The 22,792-nt window shown below is 37.9% G+C and overlaps 2 protein-coding genes across 2 annotated transcripts in view; both read right to left on the reverse strand.

Moving 5' to 3' along the window:
- Positions 1-380: 380 nt before the first annotated feature.
- cfap65 (cilia and flagella associated protein 65) lies at positions 381-21,809 on the reverse strand. Its single transcript, XM_061722937.1, has 33 exons — positions 21,753-21,809; positions 17,814-17,995; positions 17,611-17,713; positions 17,324-17,490; positions 15,634-15,842; positions 15,004-15,143; positions 14,694-14,919; positions 13,486-13,751; positions 13,206-13,400; positions 12,853-13,082; positions 12,558-12,714; positions 12,277-12,399; positions 10,041-10,286; positions 9,793-9,932; positions 9,580-9,664; positions 9,323-9,469; positions 7,545-7,707; positions 6,817-6,945; positions 6,508-6,721; positions 6,266-6,388; positions 5,348-5,438; positions 4,947-5,032; positions 4,711-4,777; positions 4,396-4,506; positions 4,122-4,313; positions 2,526-2,684; positions 2,221-2,364; positions 2,009-2,125; positions 1,752-1,886; positions 1,611-1,661; positions 1,301-1,503; positions 945-1,067; positions 381-762 (listed from the first exon to the last, which is right to left on the reverse strand). The coding sequence occupies exons 1-33, from the start codon at positions 21,807-21,809 to the stop codon at positions 381-383; spliced, it is 5,163 nt and encodes a 1,720-aa protein (XP_061578921.1).
- Positions 20,902-22,792, reverse strand: part of LOC133445616 (motor neuron and pancreas homeobox protein 1-like) — a 23,902-nt gene continuing 22,011 nt past the window's right edge. The window contains exon 3 of the mRNA XM_061722938.1: positions 20,902-22,792. This exon is cut by the window's right edge and continues 105 nt beyond it. Within this exon, the coding sequence (XP_061578922.1) occupies positions 22,553-22,792 (240 nt within the window). The 3' untranslated portion in view covers positions 20,902-22,552.

Below are 22,792 nucleotides of genomic sequence, written 5' to 3' on the forward strand. Positions count from 1 at the left end.
TAAAATTTTCAAAGAAATGTCAAAGAAACAGGAGGCTGCAAACACATCAACTAAAGCAATGAGAAAACATTTTTGGGATGGAATAAATGGCGCGTGACCCAGGGTGGGATACGTGTGAAGTTGGATCACAGAACTTGGATTGTAGTGAAAGTAGAGGTGGGACATCTACATAGAGACTTGTGTCTTTTCTGGTTTCTTTGACTTTTTTTATGTGTTCTCCTCCTCAGTCACTGCTCTGGACAAGTTTCTGCTTCTAATGGAGAGGAAAAAAAATCTTAAAAACTTGCTGGTATTATTCAGTTTGGATTCATACAACAAACTGTAGAAAGAGGATATACAGCCACGGTAATTGTTGTTTTGTGTGGAACTACTGCTTGTGTTCACCTCTGAGAAAGCGGCGGCAGGATGACCGAGCAAGGGTGTGATGTAAGGACAAGCTCTCCTCTGACGGCTTCCATCATCACGTTCTGCAGGGTGTTCAGCAAAACAGCCTCACTGCTGTCAGCAGGGACATGCTCAGGGCTCTGTGTTTGAAATGTGTTTTCCAAACAGCCTGCTGCCCGATCTCTGTCCATTGTCCCATCCAATCGAATGTGAGATTGAGGTATAGTGGAAGAAGAAGAGGTGACACATGTTGGGACACAAGAGGGTGGTGGAGCACTGAGAACGTGGTCGGTAGACAGTTGTGTAGGCTGGTAGATTTTGGGCTTGCAGGCTAAAGTAACCAGAGACTGGATAAATGCTGAATCATCAAGTATGTTCCTGAAATGACATAGTTGAGAAAGACAAATGAACACCAACACAAAAACACACACAATACAAAGCTCTGAAACCATCACCAAACTGTTGCATCTCATCTGCACAGCTAAAATCAGACAAATGAGTCCTTGTAAAGGTTAATTATCTGAAGGCAAGTCCCTGCTGTGAATCATTTTAGCTCTTACCTTAGCAGAGAAGTTAGTATGTTCCCTGTGATTTCTCTCACAGGACCATGTGCTGATATTGGAGGGGGATATGTGCCTGCAGACGATTTCACAGGTTGCTGTGTCTTAATCAAACGTTGGCATCTTACAAAAGAGAGATGCAAAATTCGACTTTTAGAATATGATAGTGACAAATGGTCTTCTAGGACAAGATCTTAATTTCGTACATTCGAATGTCAATTCATTTCCTAAAATTTCAATGTAATAGCTTTCGCATCAGAATCATAAAATTTTCTGCATTTGAATATTCAGGCTTTCCCTCAGTAACAATTTACAAATAACAATTAGTAAATATTGACCTGTAATGCTTAACATACCGATCAGGACAACGTATGAGGTTTTCTGGGAGCTTTTGGGTGCGTGCTGAAACACTCAGGTGCAGCAGAGCAGGTTTGGGGGGATCAGGACGTCGCCATACTTTTGCTTTTCCTCGGTGCAACTGATGCTCAGCTTTTCTTTGTTTGGCATGTAAACTGCCCACTGGTTCCCAGCCGCAACTTGCACTAATGGGAGGAAGAGTCTGGAGGGGAAATGGAAAGAGGCGTCGCTGAAGTGATTCTCTCAGGTCACATTTGACACCACATTTATAAATAAGTGGAAATCTGAGGATTGGTAAATCAATACAACCTTGTATTTTCTGAGCGGTGGTCCTTTTTTTGCAGGAGATGCTAAAGGTTCCTGTATCAGAAGTGATAAGGTGAATAGCGTGAAAAAGACTGGCATATGGTTTAATTTTTTTTTTTTTTCTTAACAAATTGTCTTATTAACCTTATCTGTCGAAACCTTTTGGCGCTCTGGGACATTTTTGTCTGTGATGATAAATTCATTTTCCTGTCTTTCCTGCGCTTCTTCCCAGTTCCGTAAAGTGTTATGATACCGATCAAGAGAGGCCTCCAGAGAAACCTGGAGATAACATTAGCAACATAAGGAGAAATATCTGGTGAGCTTATGTTCAAATTGAATAGATTGTTGTTTCATCTGCCACGTAATGCATTCTTAAATCTGTACGGACACAGCTGTGGTACCTGACAGATGAGATCAAGCTGATAAATGGTGGGGTAATCAGTAGGAGTGAAGGTAACAACACAAAGGACACATTCCCCTGGACGAAGACAGCCATGCTCTGGGTGGATCCGCACCACCTGTCATGGCACATGCCCACATGAAAACAGGGTCTAAAGGGCTATTAGCATCACTTTTTACTCAAAATGTGAGCAAGCTCATCTAGAAAACAAACCTGCTGGTTGCCCTGCAGGGGCAGTTCCCATACATAGTGAGCCGTGTCGGCTTGGGACACATTGGTGAGGAAGAGGTTTCTTGAAGATTGTGAGGAAACAAAGATATTGCCTAGGAAAATGTTGTCTTCAGACAGGAATAACACCTGTAAACACACATACACATGCATACACTGAGATGAAGACCTCCGTCACTTGGCTATTAGGATTGAGCATAGAAGAAGTGACAGTAGCAACTGAATCCATTGAAGTCAAGGTGTGTGTGTGTGTGTTTTACATAACTGTATTTATATACATATGCACTCACCTGTCCCTGGAAGGGTGTCCTCTGTACCTGGTATCCCCAAGCTTTAAAATCGCTATATGTAAAGGGGCTTGAGGAGGCCTGCATTGAAGTGTCGAGCCCATATCCTTCAAACCTCATCAGGGTTGAATTGGTGTCCTGAATATGGATAGGAACATCCATCTGTTGATACAAGCAAAAGAAAAAGAAAGGAAAAGAAATCAGAGATTTAGGTTGAACTTTTATAGACAGGGTTGGCAAATTAACTTAATAAAGACTTGTTAATAAAGATATGTTTAGCAAAAGAGCAAGAGTGAAGCAACTTCTTTCAGCTTAGAAGATTACCGGTATTAGAAGTTAAGAAGATTATTTTGTTCTGCATATTGATCTGGCACGGATTTGACATCTGATGCCCTTCCTGACAGCACACCCCATATATATATGGGCTAAACCGGAGTCAAGTTCTCTCGTCTGATTTATGTCTGACCTGGCAATAAAGCTTTTTCTGATTCTGATTCTGATTTCTAAGCACTGGCACTAGGGGGGCTTGGGCAATGTGGGAAATCTGGGCTTCAGCATCCTGACCCCACGTAGCAGGCCAGGGGATCGAACCAGGGACCTTCTGATTGGAGGGCATCAGTCTGACAGTTGGAAAGGAGCAGAAAGTTTCCACCAAAATTATGTAAACTATCCACAAAATTGAGACTACATGACAAAGTTAAACGGGGGAAATCTGCAAATAAAGCAGCTTTAAAAAAAAAAAAAAAAAACGCCAATACAATGCCATGGTCAGTTTAACGACTGGAAAATTCTAGAATTTTGAAAATATTTTTTTTTTTTCAAATAAAATAAAAAATAAAAATCATTCAAGTCCATCTCATACTACTCCGGCTATAGTCCAGTTAGAGGGGCTAAAAATGTCATCTTTTAATATACATACAGTACGAAAGCTCAAAGTAAAGAGTTCAGGTGATAGAAATAAAGCGTTATGCGTTATGCTAGATTAAACCATAACGTGACATAACATAACAGAAAACTGCCTTTCAGAAGGTAAATGAAACAACGTGGCAGTAATGAGCTACATAACTTCATGGTAACTCGCCCTTAAATCGTTAATGAAATGATGCTGGCGAGCCTACATTTATCATATCCAATTTACTGGCTAACTAGCTACTATATCAGACTTTCTATTTGTCAGACTTTAAAACCATAGCTCAAATAAAATAATCTTATTGATATTTAAAACATTTAAGAGACTGGATATAATCATTGGGCTCAATATGATCTGAAAAGCCATGATAGTGTTAAGATAGTGGCAAGAATCCTAAAGATTCTTAACTTTCTGATTATTTCAAGACAAGAATAAAGACACTTGGTGCAAAATTCCCATGTTCCTTTAAATGAATAATGTTTTTGAAAAATAATAATTGCACTTTTTAACAGTTCAAGCATTACAGTTAAAATCAAGACCTTTTCATTTCTTAATTGCTTTGAGCCTAGATACAGCAAAGCCATAAAGGCAAAACACTTTGTGAAACATAGAATTGAACAAAAATGGGAAGGAATAAAGGGAGACTGAGAAAACAAGATTAGGTATTTAGTACATAACTGAGTCCATACATGATACAGCCTAGCCTCCAGTGGAGAGAAGATCCATTCAAGCACAGCTGTCTTCCCAGGAAGGATGTCTCCCTCTGGATTGAGGCAGCAGAGCACTGGATGGTTAAAGTTGTTCTCCTGAAGTTGTGACAACGCAGCTGCATCCACTTCATAATGGACTGGTACTTCCCCTCCATTGTGTAATTCAAACATCTGCACAATGAATAAATGTCTATAAATGGTCTCTCACTATCTATATCTTGGAGTTCTTATGTGGAAGAAAGCTGGCACACACCTGTCTTGGAGGATTGTCATCCCCAATAGCTACAGAGCTGAAGACATGTCGAGTAGAGGCAAAGTGAAGATATGGTTCATTTCTTTCTATAGTCACCCCTTGAAAGTTCAGCTACACAGAAAGAAAACCATCACAAAGTTGATGAACACATTAAGACAAAGTAAATAAAAAGTACTGGACAAACACCACAGAAGGGAACAACTGTAAATTATATGAAAAAAAATCGTTTTTCATTTGATTCTGCTGGAATTGGCTTGTGAATTTGTAATATTGTGTTGTTAAACTGAATAAATGCAAGCTTAAGGGAAGCCTCACCAAGATCTCTCTGCCATAAGAGAGTTTGAAAACGACAGGAAGCCGATCTGTTCCAGCAAAGTCATGGCTGTTGGAAAAGGTTTAGATTAGTTTTGCATCACACAACTACTGTAATGTGCCAGTAAATACATGTAAATATACATCTGCATTTACTTCATTCACTGTCAGAATAATGAATTCATAAATTGCATAATCCTAACTTTATCTCATGTACAACTGTGTTGTAAGCTGTGTACCGATAGCTGAAGTTCACTGCCCTCTTGTGGCCAGGGAGCAACGTTCCAGCACGAGGAGAAACACTGAACACGTGACTGTCTAGAAGCTGTCAAAAAATAGCATGCAAGTTTTATGTGGCTCTCTCTTGATTTGAATACTAACAAAAATAACAAGAAAGACAGGAATTAATTCAAGTTTTTATAATGGTGTACACTGTGACCCTGCAAAGGACAAAACTGGTATAGAAAATGGATGGATGGATGGATGGATGGATGGATGGATGGATGGATGGATGGATGGATGGATGGATGGATGGATGGATGGATGGATGGATGGATGGATGGATGGATGGATGGATGGATGGATGGATGGATGGATGGATGGATGGATGGATGGATGGATGGATGGATGATGGTGTGACCTTCATGTGGTCCAGCTCTGTGCTGCTGTACTCTCCTGTTACCGCCCAGTACTCCAGTTCTATCTGCTGGTCCTTTGGAAATAAGAAGGCCCTAACGTTGAAGATCAGGTCAAAAAAAGGAAAGCAAAGTAGCAAAATGATTATTCAACCCATTCACTACTTCTACATTTTAAGACTTAAAATACTAAACTAGGGCTGGGCGATATGGACCAAAAGTCATATCTCGATATTTTCTAGCTGAATGGCGATACTCGATATATATCTCGATATTTTTTCTGTGCCATAATTGGGGTTTCCCCCAAAGCATTATAGCATAGCATCTCTGTTAGCTTCATTTTTTTCTGAGGCAAACCCTTAAAAAAACAATCAGTTTTAATACAAAGCCTCGTGCCAAATGTCACACAGGTTCCTTTATTAACAGAGGTCTGCACAATATCAAAATGTATAAAACAAATGAAATAAAAATAAACTGCCTGCATATATAGAATAAAAATGCTTCTTGAATAAAATAAAACAAATATCCCTTTCCTGCATAACAATTAAATTAAAATACACTGTACAATTAATACAATGTAGACAGTAACAGGCAGACTTTTCCACTGAGGTTGACAGTTGTGCAAATAACAAAACATGTGTGCAAATCTCAAATAAAACATTCAAGTCAATTTGTCACAAAATAAGCTATATCAAAATCAAAAAAAAAAAAAAAAAATTTTTTTTTTTTTTAAATCGATATAAACGATATTGTCTCGTACCATATCGCGTTTGAAAATATATCGATATATATTAAAATCTCGATATATCGCCCAGCCCTATACTAAACTAATAAAATCTGCTTGAGCCTCTTGTGAATAAAACAAGTTAATGTTTTTTTTTTGTTTTTTTTTTTTCTTTTTAAGCATTTTCTTGGTTACATACCAGTCAACTGGGATAGAACGAGGGTTGTGAAACATCAAAACAAAATCAGAGGGGTCTGAATGCAGAGGTGCAGAACTGAAGTTGAAATCCAACATGGTGAAGATGGAAGGACAACTGTTCAGACTAGACACAAAGAGGACAATGTCATGCACACAGTGCCACATTGGCATTTGAAACTGCTAGCTCTGATTGTTAAGAAAATCAAACCAAACAAACAAAAAAAAAAAAAGCATCAAACTGACCTGTGCCTCATAGGGGTTTGAAAAGTGAGTTCTGCAGGGGAGGGTGTGGATAGCAGGTGCTGATTTAAGCTGTCCAGAGGGAATAAATTCCACAATTGCACTTTGCTGAGCATGCCCACGCTATCACCACAACATGCATCAATCACTTGTAAGGTGGGAAACACACCCTTAGCTTGCACTTTACACAGTGCTTGAGGAGGGCATGACACCAACCCTGCAGAGATACAGACAGATACAGAAAAAGAGTATTAAGAACTGAATAGTAGAATATTCCATGCTGTATAGTGGATGTGTATCTATTATGTTTACCCCTGGAGTTTACAGTCTGATAGCTGATGGTCCACAGATACTGGGCTTGTCTGCCTGGTCTGCAAGTGGTTTGGAGTAGCATTTTGGAGCCTGAGGGGATGGTTCCCCTTTCACAGTCCAGTTTCAGGTCTTAAACAGCCAGAGATGACATGTGAGACAACATTGAGAGGATTTGATTGAGCCAGGATACAAGCAGTTTAGAATAGGAAGCAACTGCAGCCATGTTACTGCTGACAATATTCTACACTGCTGGTTTTGCGATACCAAGCTCTGCCTGCCTGAAGAAATGCTTAACCTGTCCCACAGTGCTCAATGCATGTGTGTAGGGGGGAAAGCCACAAGAACATGATGAAAATATGAGAAACAACATAAGTAAGTGCCACTCATGTCTCAAGGCGATTATCTAGGTGTATAACTGATCTGGGACCTTGTATTTAAGGGACATAATTCTGATCTGAAAATCCTAATTAATGATGAGACTGTGTCCACACAACCCTGAAAGAAAATCAGATACGAGTCACACCTAATTTCTTTCAGGGGTGTGTTCCTCATCTGATTTTTAAAGGTCACTGCTTCAACCAGGTCGCCTGAATGTACCGGTAGTTGGAGTTTACGCAGCACTCTGACAGACTACTGAATACTTTACCTGTAAAATTAACATCATTTGACATAATTTTGTACACAAAGTAAAAAGTCAAAAATATGATATAAATAATATAAACTATTACCACACTGCTCAGCTTCAGAGTCATAAATCTGGTTATCTGTAAGCATCTGCTGTACAGAAAGATGGAAGGAGACAGGACAGGGGCTGCGGTTCACCAATGCAACCTCAACTGTCTGATAGCTTCCAACTAGTATCTCCCCCACATCCAGCACTGCTCTCTCAGCCTGGGAAGGAGACAAACATATGCATACGAAACGTATATACTGACCTTCTCACATGTAATTACCATACAGACACCAGTATATCTTAATCGGCACACACAGGCTGTGTCTGAAATCAACCCCTGTTACAACCAAAAACGTAATAACGGCCAATAACGTAATAACTGCCAATAATGTAATAATTTTGGCCATTTCAAATGTAATAAAGCCAATAGTGTAATAATGTGCCAATAATGTAAGTTTTATTACATTATTGGCAGTTATTACGTTATTGGCCGTTATTACGTTTTTGGTTGTAACAAGGAGGAACAGTTTTTATTTATTTTTTTCATGTTTTTGCTGTATGTATATTATATATTGCAGTTCAGATTTTTTGATTGGAAATAAACAATAATAAAAACAAGAAGAAGAAGAGAGAAGAGAGTTAACCAGTCAACAAATAGATCACTACTGAAACCAGCTGTTGGAGATCTAAAATGAATGCTCTGCAGGGTTCATATGTCTAACTTTGTTTTTCATGTTTGAAAATTAAAAACTACATCAACACATTGAGCTTACAGGCCCCATGTTGGCTAAAGTGACGTTTCAAAGTTGCTGTTGTTGTTTTTTAGTTTTTTTACAGTAATGATAAAGCAGCTGTGTAGATGTTTGTATTGCTCCATATTTTGTGAATATGAGTGAAAGCTACTTTTCATTTGAGAAGGAACAGTTTTAATTTAATTTTGATTGTTCATGTTCTATCCTATGTATTGTACACTGCAGTTCAGATTTTGGGATTGGAAGTCCAGGAAAATATATGGTGAATTCATTTGACACCTCAACACCTTCAACGAGACACTGATTTTATGGTATATGCATGATGGTACACATGAAAAATTGCCTGTTTAGACAAGAACATCTATGAATATCTATTTGGCTAAAGAGGGGAAAGACCACACAATTATGAGAGAGAGACAGAGAGAGACATATCTTGGATGAATAAATATGGCGACTATATGTCATCCACTAACTGCCCAAAAACTGAAAAAAAAAACCTTTATTTCCAAGAGCTGCTGTCATATTTATGTGTTATTACATTATCGGCACCAGTTATTACATTTTGAAAGTTTTTTTTTAATGCCAGGCCAATAACGTAATAACCAGCCAATAATGTAATGCCTTATTACATTATCGGCAAAAAGTTATTACGTTATTGGCTCAAAAGTTTTATTACATTATTGGCACATTATTACACTATTGGCTTTATTACATTTGAAATGGCCAAAATGATTACGTTATTGGCAGTTATTATGTTATTGGCCGTTATTACGTTTTTGGTTGTAACAAACCCCTACTCATTATATAGTGTGCTTTATAGTGTGTTTGGCTTTTTCTAGTGCCACCCGAAAATGTATTGAAAATTCTTATTGCATATTTAGTGCATACAACCTACCCCAAAATGCACAATGCAACTAGTGTACAACTGCTGGGAAGTTCATTAGCCTGCTCGAAAAATGAGGTAATTTCATCGTCACCTACGTAGAACGCTCCGTATCGTGACTAAGGACTAGTGCACTTTATAGTGAGTAGGAGTGATTTGGACACAACACATTTTCCCACTAGACAAGGACAGTCCCACCTCTAAGGAGCCCTTGGAACCAGTCCCAAACACTTCAAGGGTAAGGTGTGTCTTGTTGGATCCATCACTTTGGACCGGCCAGAATGTGAGAGTAGGTTTGATTGTGTAGGTTTTCTCTGCTAAAGGGTGAAAGGACCACATCTGGATCTGTAATAAATGTGTACAGTAAATCAACTGATTAGGAAATCTTTTTTTAAGGTGTTGAAAAGTCCTTATCTCCATAAATGTACAGTATCTGGGACTGTTAAGGGTCTCACTGAGCAGTCATTGGGATGCAGTTCACCACCATCTGGTTTGACAGAGATAAGCTCCTGGTCTTGTTCCGGGATGTTCCACTGAAACCTGACGTAGGAAACAATCACAGAAAGACAATTTTCAGACACAATTAACGATGCTCAGATAAATCCAAACAACTTGCAACATCCCAAAAAAACAGGGCCAGAAAAACAATAACAAATCTTTCACCCTACCGTATAGAGAAACGACTTAAGTTTCTGATGTGACGGGTGAGCTGAGTTTCCGAGCCAACAGCTGTTGGATGGAAAAATAAACTGCTGCCATTTTCTAGAGACACACATGGCTTTTCTGCCACACTGACAACTGTCAGTTCCTAAAGACGACAGAGATATTTGCAAATTAAAAGAAAATAAATGTGCAAAATTAGATTATAGATGTGTATTTTGTCCTGTTAAGGACGTCAACTTGTGTAGTGTGGGACCTTTTTGAACTGTCCCGCATTGAGCTGTAAGAATAAGTTGACGCCCTGTTTGGGACTATCCTCTGAGGGAACTGCTCTGAGGGTGAGAATTTGGTGATCCCCTGCCTGGATGAAACCACAGGCTGGCTCTACATGCACAGATTCTGTTGAGTTGTGGTCTTTTCTGTGGTAGAAAGTAAGGGGCAGGTCTCCATCATTCTGCAACAGCACGGTTCGATAGGAAATGACACCGAGCGCTGGAAATGCCTAGAAACAACAACATGGTACAGTAAGCAAGTGTTCCTGTGTGTAGGGCTGTAATGTTGAAGTATTTTTAAAGGGTTATTTAGTATGGCACTTATGTTCCTGTGACAGAAATATTCATTGTAAAAAAATATCTTCATTTGCTCAGAGTTGAGCAGAAAATGACATTAAACACATTTCCTGAGTGATGTACTCTATTATATTTCACAGTGAAATATTGCACTGTCTGCTCCACTTATTTGTAAGTTCTTACACAACAAACGATGTGAGAAATTGCTGAAGATGAAAAACAGTTTCCACCCACCTCTGCATATCACATCTTGTGAAAAGTAATATAAAGTCTGGGTCATATTCCAAGGGCCCCAAATATTTAAAAAAATTTAGAATTCCTACTAAGAATGAGCATACGTCAGAAAACAAAAATTGTGTGAGCTAACACACAATTTGACTTACAAAACCCCAGTGCACTCACAGAGGCAGTATTTCCCGTACAAATTACAGCCTACTATAGAATTTGTTTACATTGAAAATTCTCACATACCACCCTTCACACGCCGACATTAAACCAAAAGTAGTCAACACAAATCATCCAAATATATTTCAGCAAGTCAGCCTATGATTGGGTCGACTGTAAGGTATCACAGGTTAGCTGAACACCATCCATTATGTGTTCAAAAAACAGTCTGAAATAAAGTACATTATTGGATTTCACCTGCCTGTAGTCTTTCACCTATACCGCTCTGTGTTAGAATAAATGAGTCATAAACTAAACCAGGCCATTTGTAGGACAAAGTTTGTGAGGATCACGTTGGACCGGCGTAAGATGTATAAATGCATTAAGGGTCCATATTTTTCATTCATATAAATGAGCCCGTTATCAAATGGAATCCTTATGGCAATGTGATTGCAGACAATCATATTTGGGATACCAGACATTGCTGAAAATTGCCCTTTATTGTTAGCCTTTGCATGGAGAGAAAAGAAAATACTATGCTGAATCATAAACCTGAATGTTGATCATTCAAACACCCAAAAACCAAGAGAACTTGGGTTGGTGTCAGGGTGGTGTGGTTCGATCTGGTTGGCTGACGGGAGTGTTTCACTTCAGTTCGAAATTCTCAAAGCAGTTATATTAAATTACTTAAGTTACAGCTTGTAAAAACAACTACTGTACATTTCATTAATGTATTTATTGATTTCGTATTTTTCTTTTATTTGATCTGTTTTGGTAACACTGGATGGGATCTGTTACTAGGAATCATGAACAAAATTTGCAATGGTTTGTAGAACCATGAGAGATCGTGGCTCTAGGAAAAATAGGTTGCATTAAATAAGTGAATTTTACTTTATGTACCAGCAGTTCATCGGCTCATTTTTTACAGGGCAAATGTGCTCTGTCAAGGTTTAAGGGCCCCTGAGCAAGGCCCTTAACCCTAAATACTCCATGGTGTCTGTGTCTCAGATGTAAGTCGCTTTGGATAACAGCGTCTGCTAAATGACAGTAGTAGTAGTAGTAGTAGTAGTAGTAGTAAATAAAAACCCTCTGGTGTAAACTTCTCCAATGGCTTAATTTTAAAATATATTTATAAATGGGGCTAAATCTAATAACATCTAGAAAACAAATGGAAAAACTATGAACGAGTCAAGCAACTATAGACAACTATAGATAAATTACCATTCCCCTATCGATCTCACAAGCTTTCAGAGTTATCTAGTTTACTGTATAAAAATAACTGAACATAGTTTTCTTAACGAGCTCCGCCTGTAGCAACTACAACTGTAGCTTAGTGTTTTCACTCTGATGCACCAGAATAAGTAATCTACTGATGATAAATATCACCCGTCATAGAGAGGAAGCAAACCTTATTTTGTTGATAACATTTTTTTATGAAGTAGGATTTTTCATGGATGGATTTTATTTATGAATGAGTCATTTGCAATGCTACACTGGTTCTTTTACTTTGGTGTAGGATAATAAATGTTTCTGTCTCACCACTTGATGAGGCTTCAGGGAGCAGCGAGGTATGGACTGCTCTTTTCCCGGCTGAAAAGAGTGACCGATGACTCTTATTGTCACACACCAGGGTGGACACATCAGTTGCTCTCCTAGATCACCCTGCAGCATCCAGAGGTAAGATAAAGTCACAACAGCAAAAACGTTATTTCACACAATCACTTAACTTACTTTTGTGTATTAAATAATATTACTGAATTAATATGTATTTAATTAATATCCCTTTGGGGATTTATAAAGTACCTTTGAATTTTAATTACCTTATAGTATGCAAAGCATTCGAGTTGTCCTCCATGCAAAGTATTAACCTGCTTGGGACCATATGTTACTTGAAATGAAGTGGACTTTAATGGGGCTAAGTCAGAGAACGCAGGAGATACGGCAAATGGAGAATTTGGGGAAATAGTCCACACCAAGCTAGAACAAAACCACAGTCAATGTGAACCATTTTAATCAAGAATTAAATTAAATTAAATGAACAGATATTATAAATAAAATCAACACAATTATTGACTGCCATTGTGAAAACGTTAAAGTCACGACAAGGAGAGCTACCTGAGTTTCAGTCTGCTGTTGTTTGTGAGGGTAACAGACTGTGAGCAAGCAGATGATGATGTAAAAGAAGTTGCTATTTTATGGTTGAACAGCAGCATACTGGGCACCACAGACACAAGTGGAGATGATGGAGATTTTGAAAAGGAGTCCATGCATTCCATGGAAGTTTGACAAAATTCATCCATAGGTCTAGTTGACATGACAGCAGCACTGTTTGGTGTTTGATTTAACTGCTGAAAAATGGTACAAAAAATCTGAGATGGAAAACTAAACATACAGTGTCCTCTTTATTTATTTTTTTCTTCAACAATATTTGATTGGGAAGTCTGAAAAATAATTTTTTAGCAAGATACCTCCTCCATGGTGGAAAGTGCTCCTTGCTGGTCCAGGTGTGTATTATGACAATGTTGTAAGGCACTGACAGAGTTTGGTGACTGCTGTCTTGGGTACCTGTGAAGCTCATGCAGAACTAATTGTTTAGGTTTCAGGATAGCTGGCTTGTGGTTCTCTGTGTGACAGGTACCAATCAAGTTTAGAAACACTGGATCCTATAAGGACAGTCATAAGGAGGTTAGTAGGTAGTTTTAATTATTTTTTGTAAGTTGTGAGTGTGTATGCATTTATATCTCTTACCCTGTGTAGTACCAGACATGCCACTCGCCTGTGGTGTGCCATAGACTGTGTGGGTTTATAGATTGCCCTGAGTTTGGTTTGGCTATGTGCGAGCACAATGCCGCTTACTGGAAGAATATGAAATACACTGTTCCCACAGTCAATATCCCATTGGTAGACGGCCTCAACAGGCGAAGAATTAATCAGATCCAATGTCTGCACTACAGAACCTCCTTCTTTGACACATCCGAAGTCCACCAAAGAGGAGGACAAGCAAACTATGGCACCTAGATCCAAACACAGAGTTTTAAGCACATGCATCTAACTTTTGGGTTGAAATGATCTTCACGAATCAAACTAGTGTCAAGAAAAAGTATGTTAACCCACTGTAATCAACTGCTCTTCTGCATTCGTTTGCTCTACAATGTGATCTTCATCTATGCCACAATAATTTAATTTAATTTAATTCAAAAATACTTTATTAATCATCAAAGGGAATTTAATTTAATCAAACACATTGCTTTAACTATGATACAAAGACACAAACAGTTTGCTGAAGCTGATGTCACACAGCTATAATTTCTCATTTAGTATTTATTCATTAGTGAACATCTAGTGAACAAATATCAACAGTAATGGAAGGAAAAATAAATAAAAAAACAGTAATTTATTTGCTTTTTTTTGTTTGTTCTTCCCCCCCAAGTTCTACGCTTAACCCATTTTTGTATTTGACAAAATACAAAAGCTAAATGGAGTCAGTTGTGTCATTGTCCTGCTACATTAAGCAATGCTGACAAAGATTCAGGTGTTGGACAGCAACCCTGGAATTTTCTTGTACCATTTTCCCCCTTGATGAATAAGCCAAGCATGCAAAAATCAAAATGCTCCCTCTACAATACTCCAAAGTTGGGATGATGTTTGGATGTTGTAAATCTTTGCCCACATATGCCAAACAAAGTACTGAGCATTCTACTGACACCAGTTGGCTTCTGTTGATGTAATTAGTGAATAGGCTCACTAATGTCATTGTGTTTGTCTATTCTTGTGAGATGTAAGATGTCGATCAGATTTTAGGCCAAATTAATGCAGACAACCATGTAGGGAGTTCACATATTGAGTTCACATATTTTTTCTTGTCACTGTATGAGCAATACATTACATGAGCATTCACTTGTTTTTCAAAAATTGCAAGTTATTGTATTATTCAATTGTGTGCATATGCTCCGTACCTGTACATGTTCCAGTTAGTTTGAGTTGTGTTTCTTCGAGTGCCCCTTTATATTTTAGAGCCAAGTAGTCAACAGAGACAGTGTCCACCACCGTAGGAGAATAAGTGACTGAAGCTCGCAGTGATCGACCAGGCGCCACCTTCCCCCTCGTGACATCACAGCTGAACTCTGAACCAAACACTGGTACCATTTCAGGCAGCCGGGACAGAGAAAACGACACATCCACCTGACAAAGAAGGGTGTAAAAAGTTATGTGTGAGAAGCCATTTGAGATTGTTTATTTGTGTTTATTTGTGTATACAATACCCACGGGAGAGGGGTTGAAGATGTCAAAGTGTTTACACAGATGCTGTCCCACTGCCACGGACCCAAATTGCAGAACTGGTGCAGTGCAGTGATTTCCTTCCTTTTTGCCACTGTGATTCCTGAATTCAAGATATGGGTATTTGGCTGTCAATGCAACAAGAGAAAGAGATTTGGTTTGTATTCCTCTTTTGAAAACGTTTTCTGAGATGAAGTATATATTCCATCATCCCTTTCTTTAATCTATAACACATATCTCCAGTTTTGGTCTGGGCTCCAATTAAGACAAGCATGGAAAAAGGAACTTTGTCTACATTTGCATGGTTGGAGACAGTTACATTGACAACAGCTGGGTAAAACTGGAAATTTAAGTGCTTTAATTGAAGAACTAATTAATTTGCTTTAATATGATGCACTGTTAATTTACAGCATGTTGCCATACCTATGTAGTGGTGTTTAAAATTTGAGTAGATACTTATGCTTAGACAATAACAGCACTCACTGGCCAAGGGCTTGATAGGTCAATGGTACTAGTCTGAGCTTTCAAATCAGATTTAAACTATATCCTAATCCTGTTAATCACAGTGAGAGACTGTAGGACATCGCTTTTGATCTGCTGCTCATGTCTCAGTTGTACCTAGTCCCTTTAGCAGTACACCACAGCAGCTATCAGTCTTGTCCCCTTCTTCTCCATATCTGCAGTACACCTGCTGCTGGTACACCAGCTCCGTCTGTGGTTGAAAAACCACCCTGATATGACACTCCTTGCCTGGTTTCAACATGCCTGCCTCTGGGCTCAGCTGGAATGGTGCTGCACAATCCCATTGGAAGGCTGTGGGGAGTTTACTGGTGTAGGTGTAAAAAGAGAAAATCCATTACATTTCTTGGCGATCAACAAAAGAAAAAACATGTATACATACAGCAGTGGTGTAGCCAGAAAAAAGACATTGGATGTGCACCAGCAAAGACTTGGTGTGCCAATTTTCTTTTCAACAAACATTCAAAAGCGTGTGTCTCTCTTCATTCCAACATTATTAACAGTTCAAAACATTCTCATCAGTAATAACAAACCGTGTATTTATTAACAAGCCATGGGCCTTGAACTAGCAAAAGACGCAGGGTGCACATAATAACTTGGGCTTAACGGTCCAATAATATTGGCGAGTATATATGATCACACTTTTATATGTAACGCTGAGTAAAAAAATATGTTGGTTACTGCTCTAAGAGAAAAGTCAACAGTAGTTCACAGCAGGTCTATACATATTTATACATATAACGTGTTCTCAACTCAATCAATAAAAAAGTAATAAAAAAAACACATTTAATATGTATTCTAACAACCAATGAGATGAACATAGTAAAATAAAAAACACGCATGTGCATAGGCCTACTCATGCACTCTCATAGAGCCGATAGTATAATGTAGGTATCCACATTACGCAAGATCAACAACCACTGTGAAGTTAGTTTGAAGTTGGATACTCGACAGACATTCGCTCTGGGTAAACCTCTCAGTTGCTCAGGGTCCAGGGCGACTCCGAGCAAGCCTCACACGTATTACGGACTTTACAGGAAACACAGGGACACATAAGAGGCCTGAAGCGTGTCCTGACTTCATGTTTTCAAAATGAAATGTGGGATATAAGCATAGATACTGTGTTTAAAGCTGTATAAGAGCTAATGAGCTAATATTTCCAAAAATTAATACAAGAAAACAAGAAAAACAAGAGGTGTATCTCATGCAGCCAGTGGTGTATTATAATCCACCACTGATTTTGAGCCAATTGATCCCATGACCTGGAAGCTCTTGAGATAAAATGCTAATATTTACATATAAAAATGTATTTAAAACAATAAGAGATTTAGATAAAAAATAAAGAGGTTTATCTCATGCATCCTGTGTATTACTATGATCCCACGCTGATTTTAAGTCAATTAATCACATGACCTGGAAGCTATTGAGCTAAAATGTAAATTTTTACATATAAGACTCCACCAATGGATGGAAACTGATGTCCCCCATCCACTCTATTTTTGATGAGTTGCCCAATCACAGTCAATTCAGAGTCCTCCAAACCAAGTCTAAAATGCCTGCTCAGCGCACGCAATACATCCACACGTCACAACGCATAGACTGACGCCAACTTTTTTAAAACTGATTGACTGATCGAGTTGAACATGTTATTGAGACAAAAATTTAAAAAATGCATCAAACCTTTGGGTGTGCCAGCTGTCTCTGTGGGTGGCACTGGCACATACTGCCACACCCGTGGTTATACCACAGACATACTATAGGAACAAACAGTAATCATGTTCTTTGATACCTGACATTTTTAAGCAGGAAGTCAGTTTGTGAGCAGTCTTGAACAGCACAGATTGGGAGTGTCACAGAATCAGGCACCTCCAGGATGTGACAGGGAACGATGGCACGGAGACATACTTGAAAGCTTCCGTTTTCACTCTGAAACTCAATGCTGTCCTCGTACTCACACTGTACAATGCAGTCAGATGGAAAAACAAAAACTAAATACAAAATTTCATTTTTGCAACAACTCCTTTTAAGATCCCAATTTGATTAAACTCTTTTAAATTAATTAATGGAGTGCTTTACCCTTTGGAGCGGTCTAAAGGTGACCGGAATGGAGAAAGAAGTACCGGGACTGATAACAACCTTCTGAGGACTCAACAAAGAGAACAAATTGGACACTGGGAACCTGTGAGGAAAAAAAAAGAAAAATTACAATGTGTCATATGATCTTATGGTTCAGACTTTATATATTGAGGCTGTGAGTATGTATCTTGAGTTTGAAATACCTTATGTTCAGTTTCTTAAGGTTATTATGAATGTTTTTTAACACCAAGGTCTTTGTGAAATCCTTTCCGGGGTCCCAGTCCTCCCATAGCAGCTCTGGCCTAGTTTCCAAACCAAAGAAGCAGATTCTTTGGCCTTGTCTTTGGCACTTCCCACCATATTGTCTGTGTTGATTCCTTGAATTCTGCAAGGTGGAACACTGCAGAAGAAGCATGTTTTGAAAAATACTTTTAATTGCTTCAAATGAATAATGAATCTACTCTGAAAGTGATACAAATGTATCAATAGACCTTTTACGCACAAATGCATGAACAAACATGTTACATTTACAGTTGAGTGAAGAAGTTATTTTTTATTTTTCATACATTGTCTGCAGATATTAGTTTCACTGAATGGAAAGGATTCACAAAGCTGATTGAACTACAGGTCAGAACAAGTATTGAAGCAATGAGACGAGTTTTAAAACTATGGTGTATTAAATACTACTGAAAAGCAAAATGACAGAGTAAAAAATCATTTATTTACAGTTTGTTTGTTTTTTACAAGAGAATAGTATGTTTTATAAAACATAAAACACCAATCAAACATGTAGAAAAATAGATTTTCCTGTTTTGGACCAGCAAGGGTTCCCTGTTTTTCTATCTGTAAAATATCCATGTGACACTTTTTTTTAATCACTTCAAGTCACAAGTTTACATGCACTAAGTTGACTTTGGCCTTAAAACCTACAGTATGAGGATATTTTGGCAATAGAAAAGCTAATTTTCCTCATCTGAGTAAACTGAAGGTACATGTGGGCATATTTTAAGGTACACCTTCAAATACAAGGGCCTAATTGCATGGCACCAAGAGAAAATCAAAAGAAATTGACGTAGATTAGAAACTGTGAACTAAAAAGAACTGTAAAATTTAGACCAGTCTTGGGTACAACTCCCAGAGGGCTGAAGCCCCCATGTTCATGTATTCAAACCACAGTATGCAAGTACAAACCACTCACAGACGAAATGTCTTCTGTGCCCCAAAGATGAATGTGATTTGGTGCAAAATGTGCAAATGAACCCAAGAATATAACAATGAAAGATCATTTAAATATGTATGCTGCAACTGAAGAGACAGTATCATTAGCCACAGTAAACACTGTCTGTGCTGACATGAGCTGCAAGGACATGCAGTGAGAGAAAACCATTGTTGCAGCATAAAAAAAAAGAAAAACTAAAAGCAACATTTCTGGTTGCAGCTACACATGTTTAACTTAATCTTTTATGACATGACTTGTGATCTTATCAGTCCACAAGTGTGATGAGACTAAAACTGAATTGTTTGGTCATAATGATAATGGTTATGTCTGGAAGAAAGAGATGGAAGCTTGCAGCCTTCAGAACATCATCCAGACTGTGAAGTGTTGGAGTGACAGCATCAGCTTGTGCAGCTACTTTGCTGCAGAAGGGACTGGTGCGCTTCACAAAATAGATGGTATCATAAGGAAAGGAAATGATGTGGCTATACTGAAGCAACATGCCATGAGATCACACAAGTTATAGCTAAAGCATAGATGAGTCTTCCAAATGGACAATGATCCCAAGCAAACATCCCAAGCTAGCAGCTGAAAGACAAAGTGAAAGTATTGAAGCTTCCATCACAAAAACCTGACTTCATTCCTTCTGAAAATGTGTGGGTTTTACTGAAAAGGCATACGCTACGAGGAAGGCCCACTGACTCAGCTCCACCAGCTCTGCTGAGAGGAATCGGGACAATATTTATTCCCAGGAGAGTTACCCCAAATGCATGAGCCAAGTTAAAGAGTGTAAAGACAATTCTATCAAATACAAAAGAAATGTGTAAACATCTGACTCTGAAGACATTAATGAAAATGTATATTTATAAAAAAGAAATCTCATTATTCTGACATTTTATAACAAAAAAAGAATTCAGGAATCCTAACTGATGTTAAATAGAATTTCCTCAACTTTAGTGTCAAACAGCGGCGTCAATTCAGTGGAAGCTAAGGTATGGCAAGGTTACGAGTCACATAACTAAGAGTATCAATCAACACGTCCAGCAGATAGTCATCACAGAAGTCTGCTATAGCTTATCTGTGTGGTCAAGAAAATTGGAACTTTTTTCAAATGCAGTCTCACTCACTGCAAAACCGCAAAATCTTACCAGGAATATTTGTCTTATTTCTAGTTAAAATGTCTCATTTTTAGTAAAAAATCTCATTACACTTAAAACAAGAGTCATTACCAGAAAAATAACTTGTTATTTGACCATTTTCACCTGTTTCAAGTAAATTTTCACTTGAAATAAGTAGAAAAATCTGCCAGTGGGACAAGATTTATCTTCTCATTACAAGCAAAACAATCTTGTTCCACTGGCAGATTTTTCCACTTATTTTAAGGAAAAATCTACTTGAAACAGGTGAAAATGGTTGTTTTTGAGTCTTGTCTTAAATGTAATGAGATTTTTTTGACTAAAAATTAGACATTTTAACTAGAAATAAGACATTTTGAGTTTTTGCAGTGTATAATAACTAGTGAAATCGATCATGTTGTTCTGATTTGCATTTGTAGTTATTCTATATGTATTAAGTAATAGAATAATCAATACAAAGAGACACAGAGTAATTCCATAAATGTATTTAAAAAAACAAACATTTACATTTAACCCTTGAAGCAAAGGTGTGGCGGCTGCCATACCTTGCCATACCCAATTGACGCCCCTGGTGTCAAAGATAAAAATAGCTGTTGTTTTTTACTTGCTTTTTGAGAGTGAAATTTAGAATGGATTACAAACAGTTCTGATAAAAGTCTGAAAAAGTTTGAAACATATGCCCATGTTATGAAGAGGCTATGAGTCAGTGATAGTTATTTCTGGGCTAAATGTGTCGTTATGCGAAGTTTACTTTGATATCTTTGTTAGCGGAGCAGGTCTCCCCCGTCACAGGGTCGGGAGCTGCAGCTGACATGGCTGGAAAAAGATGACAAAAAAACCACTAACTAACATTTACAAAATATAAATTACAGGAAACGGGTTTGCCCTGTGATTTTCCATTTAATGGTGGTTCAATTCTGCATAATAAAATAATTCCTGACATTACTATTTCTCTCTAAAAGTTAGCTGTTCTAAATCAAAACCCGACTAACACGTGTTTTTTTTTCACTTACGGTCAGTTTAAACTGTCATCGCGCAAACACCTGTCAACACATGCTACTGTTATATTAAAACTCATTACACTTACGGTTAAAACAGGTCCTACCTTTGATGACATGAAAAACAACTTGGGTTTATGAATTTTATTTCACTGGAGTGTAACTACAGTTGGCACTCAAACAATGTCCGTCCGCGTCTGGTTTCCATGGCAACAAATACACGCTACGGCAGCCGGTGAGGAAATATTTAAGTGCGTTAACAGTTTTCCAATGAAAAATTCTAGATAAAAAAATAATTATCCCTTTGGTTCTCATTTCCTTAGGCTATATTTTTGTCTACACACAGTCATGAATTAAGCGTTATTCTTTTTAAAACCACGTTTCTCTACAAATGTCACCATTAAAAATAAATATATTAAATCCTGTAAATGTCAAATTACACTGACAATAAACGAAAACATCATAATAATAATTTTAAAATATCAAACAATAAATACATACATTAATTTGACTGTGTGGTTTTAATTAAATAATGACATGTAGTTTAAATATAATATAAGTTAAACATTAAACACTACGCAAATAAAACTACATGCTACTATCCCCCCAGAATAAGTACTTTAAAGCCGTTGTCCACTTGTTTTTCCTCTCCTTTCTTATCACACAACAATAATGTTTTCAGTGTGAGTGGCTGTGAATGTAAGTAGTGAAAACTTTTTATTTTTGCATGAGAGGCAAGTATTTTAGTTGTTTGGGTTTTCTTTTCTCTACCACCTGGGGAGGAAGGTGTACCTGCTTTGTCCTGTAGAGGGCGACAGAGGGCTGGACTTTATCACAGAAGGTGAACATGCCGTAACACATGACAGCAGAGAGAGAGAGAGAGAGAGAGAGAGAGAGAGAGAGAGAGAGAGAGAGAGAGAGAGAGAGAGAGAGAGAGAGAGAGAGAGAGAGCATTTAGGTGCAATGAGAACAACCAAACTCCACAGCTAGGCTCCGGCCAATCAGCATTCTCCAACCGAGAACCAATTCTCAGTGATCTGATGGCTAACCAATTAACCTCATTTCTATGAAATTAATATTGGTCAACTGGCCATTGAGTTTCATTATAGTTTTTTTAATTGCTCGGGGGTCATGTTCTGGGTCTCTGGAAAACGCCTAGAGACAACTTCTGTTGTAATTGACACTATATAAATAAAATAAAATTGAATTGAAATGAATTGAATTGAATTGAATTGAATTGAATTGAATTGAATTGAATTGAATTGAATTGAATTGAATTGAATTGAATTGAATTGAATTGAAATTGTTTGTCTTTCTGTGTCTTGCCAGTGTGCATTACAACATCATGGATTGCTATCAATCATTAAGTTCAGGTTGTTATCAAATCAGGATGATAAAGACGCTGTTATCCTTGTTTTATGTCCATTTTTTCTGCAAATTTGTGGTGATAGGGATTTTAGGCTATCATTGTGGGTTGTGACAAAAGAAAGATCCTCTTTATGCCATTGTATATGTGCAACTGATTGCTTTGTATAGTCATTCACACTTAATAAACATAACCACATACAATAAGACCATGCTGAAGTATACATCTATGGAAATACATGATTTCTTCCTTCTAGAGTTCCGTCCTCCATTTCTTCCTCTGAGTAAGAACTGTCATAGTTCCCACTTCCTTGTCCTGCATGTGATGTGAGACCAGCAGAATCCAAGCAGCCGTCCCCAACCAACTTTGTATCTTCTTTTTCATACTTATTTTCCTTTTCCATCTCGTCTTCAACCTTCAGGGTGGAGCTTAAAGAGCCACCATGAGGCCTGGTACTCTGTATGTC

This window comes from Cololabis saira, chromosome 6 (assembly GCF_033807715.1).
Source record: "Cololabis saira isolate AMF1-May2022 chromosome 6, fColSai1.1, whole genome shotgun sequence".
Lineage (NCBI taxonomy): Eukaryota > Metazoa > Chordata > Actinopteri > Beloniformes > Belonidae > Cololabis > Cololabis saira.

Coding starts and splice junctions, on each gene's coding strand:
- cfap65 (XM_061722937.1), bottom strand. CDS start 21,809: ATGTTCACCTTCTGTGATAAAGTCCAGCCCTCTGTCGCCCTCTACAGG. Junction 9,665..9,792: donor TTAAGTCGTTTCTCTATACG/GTAGGGTGAAAG, acceptor TTCCTACGTCAG/GTTTCAGTGGAACATCCCGG. Junction 763..944: donor ATACTAACTTCTCTGCTAAG/GTAAGAGCTAAA, acceptor ATGTCATTTCAG/GAACATACTTGATGATTCAG.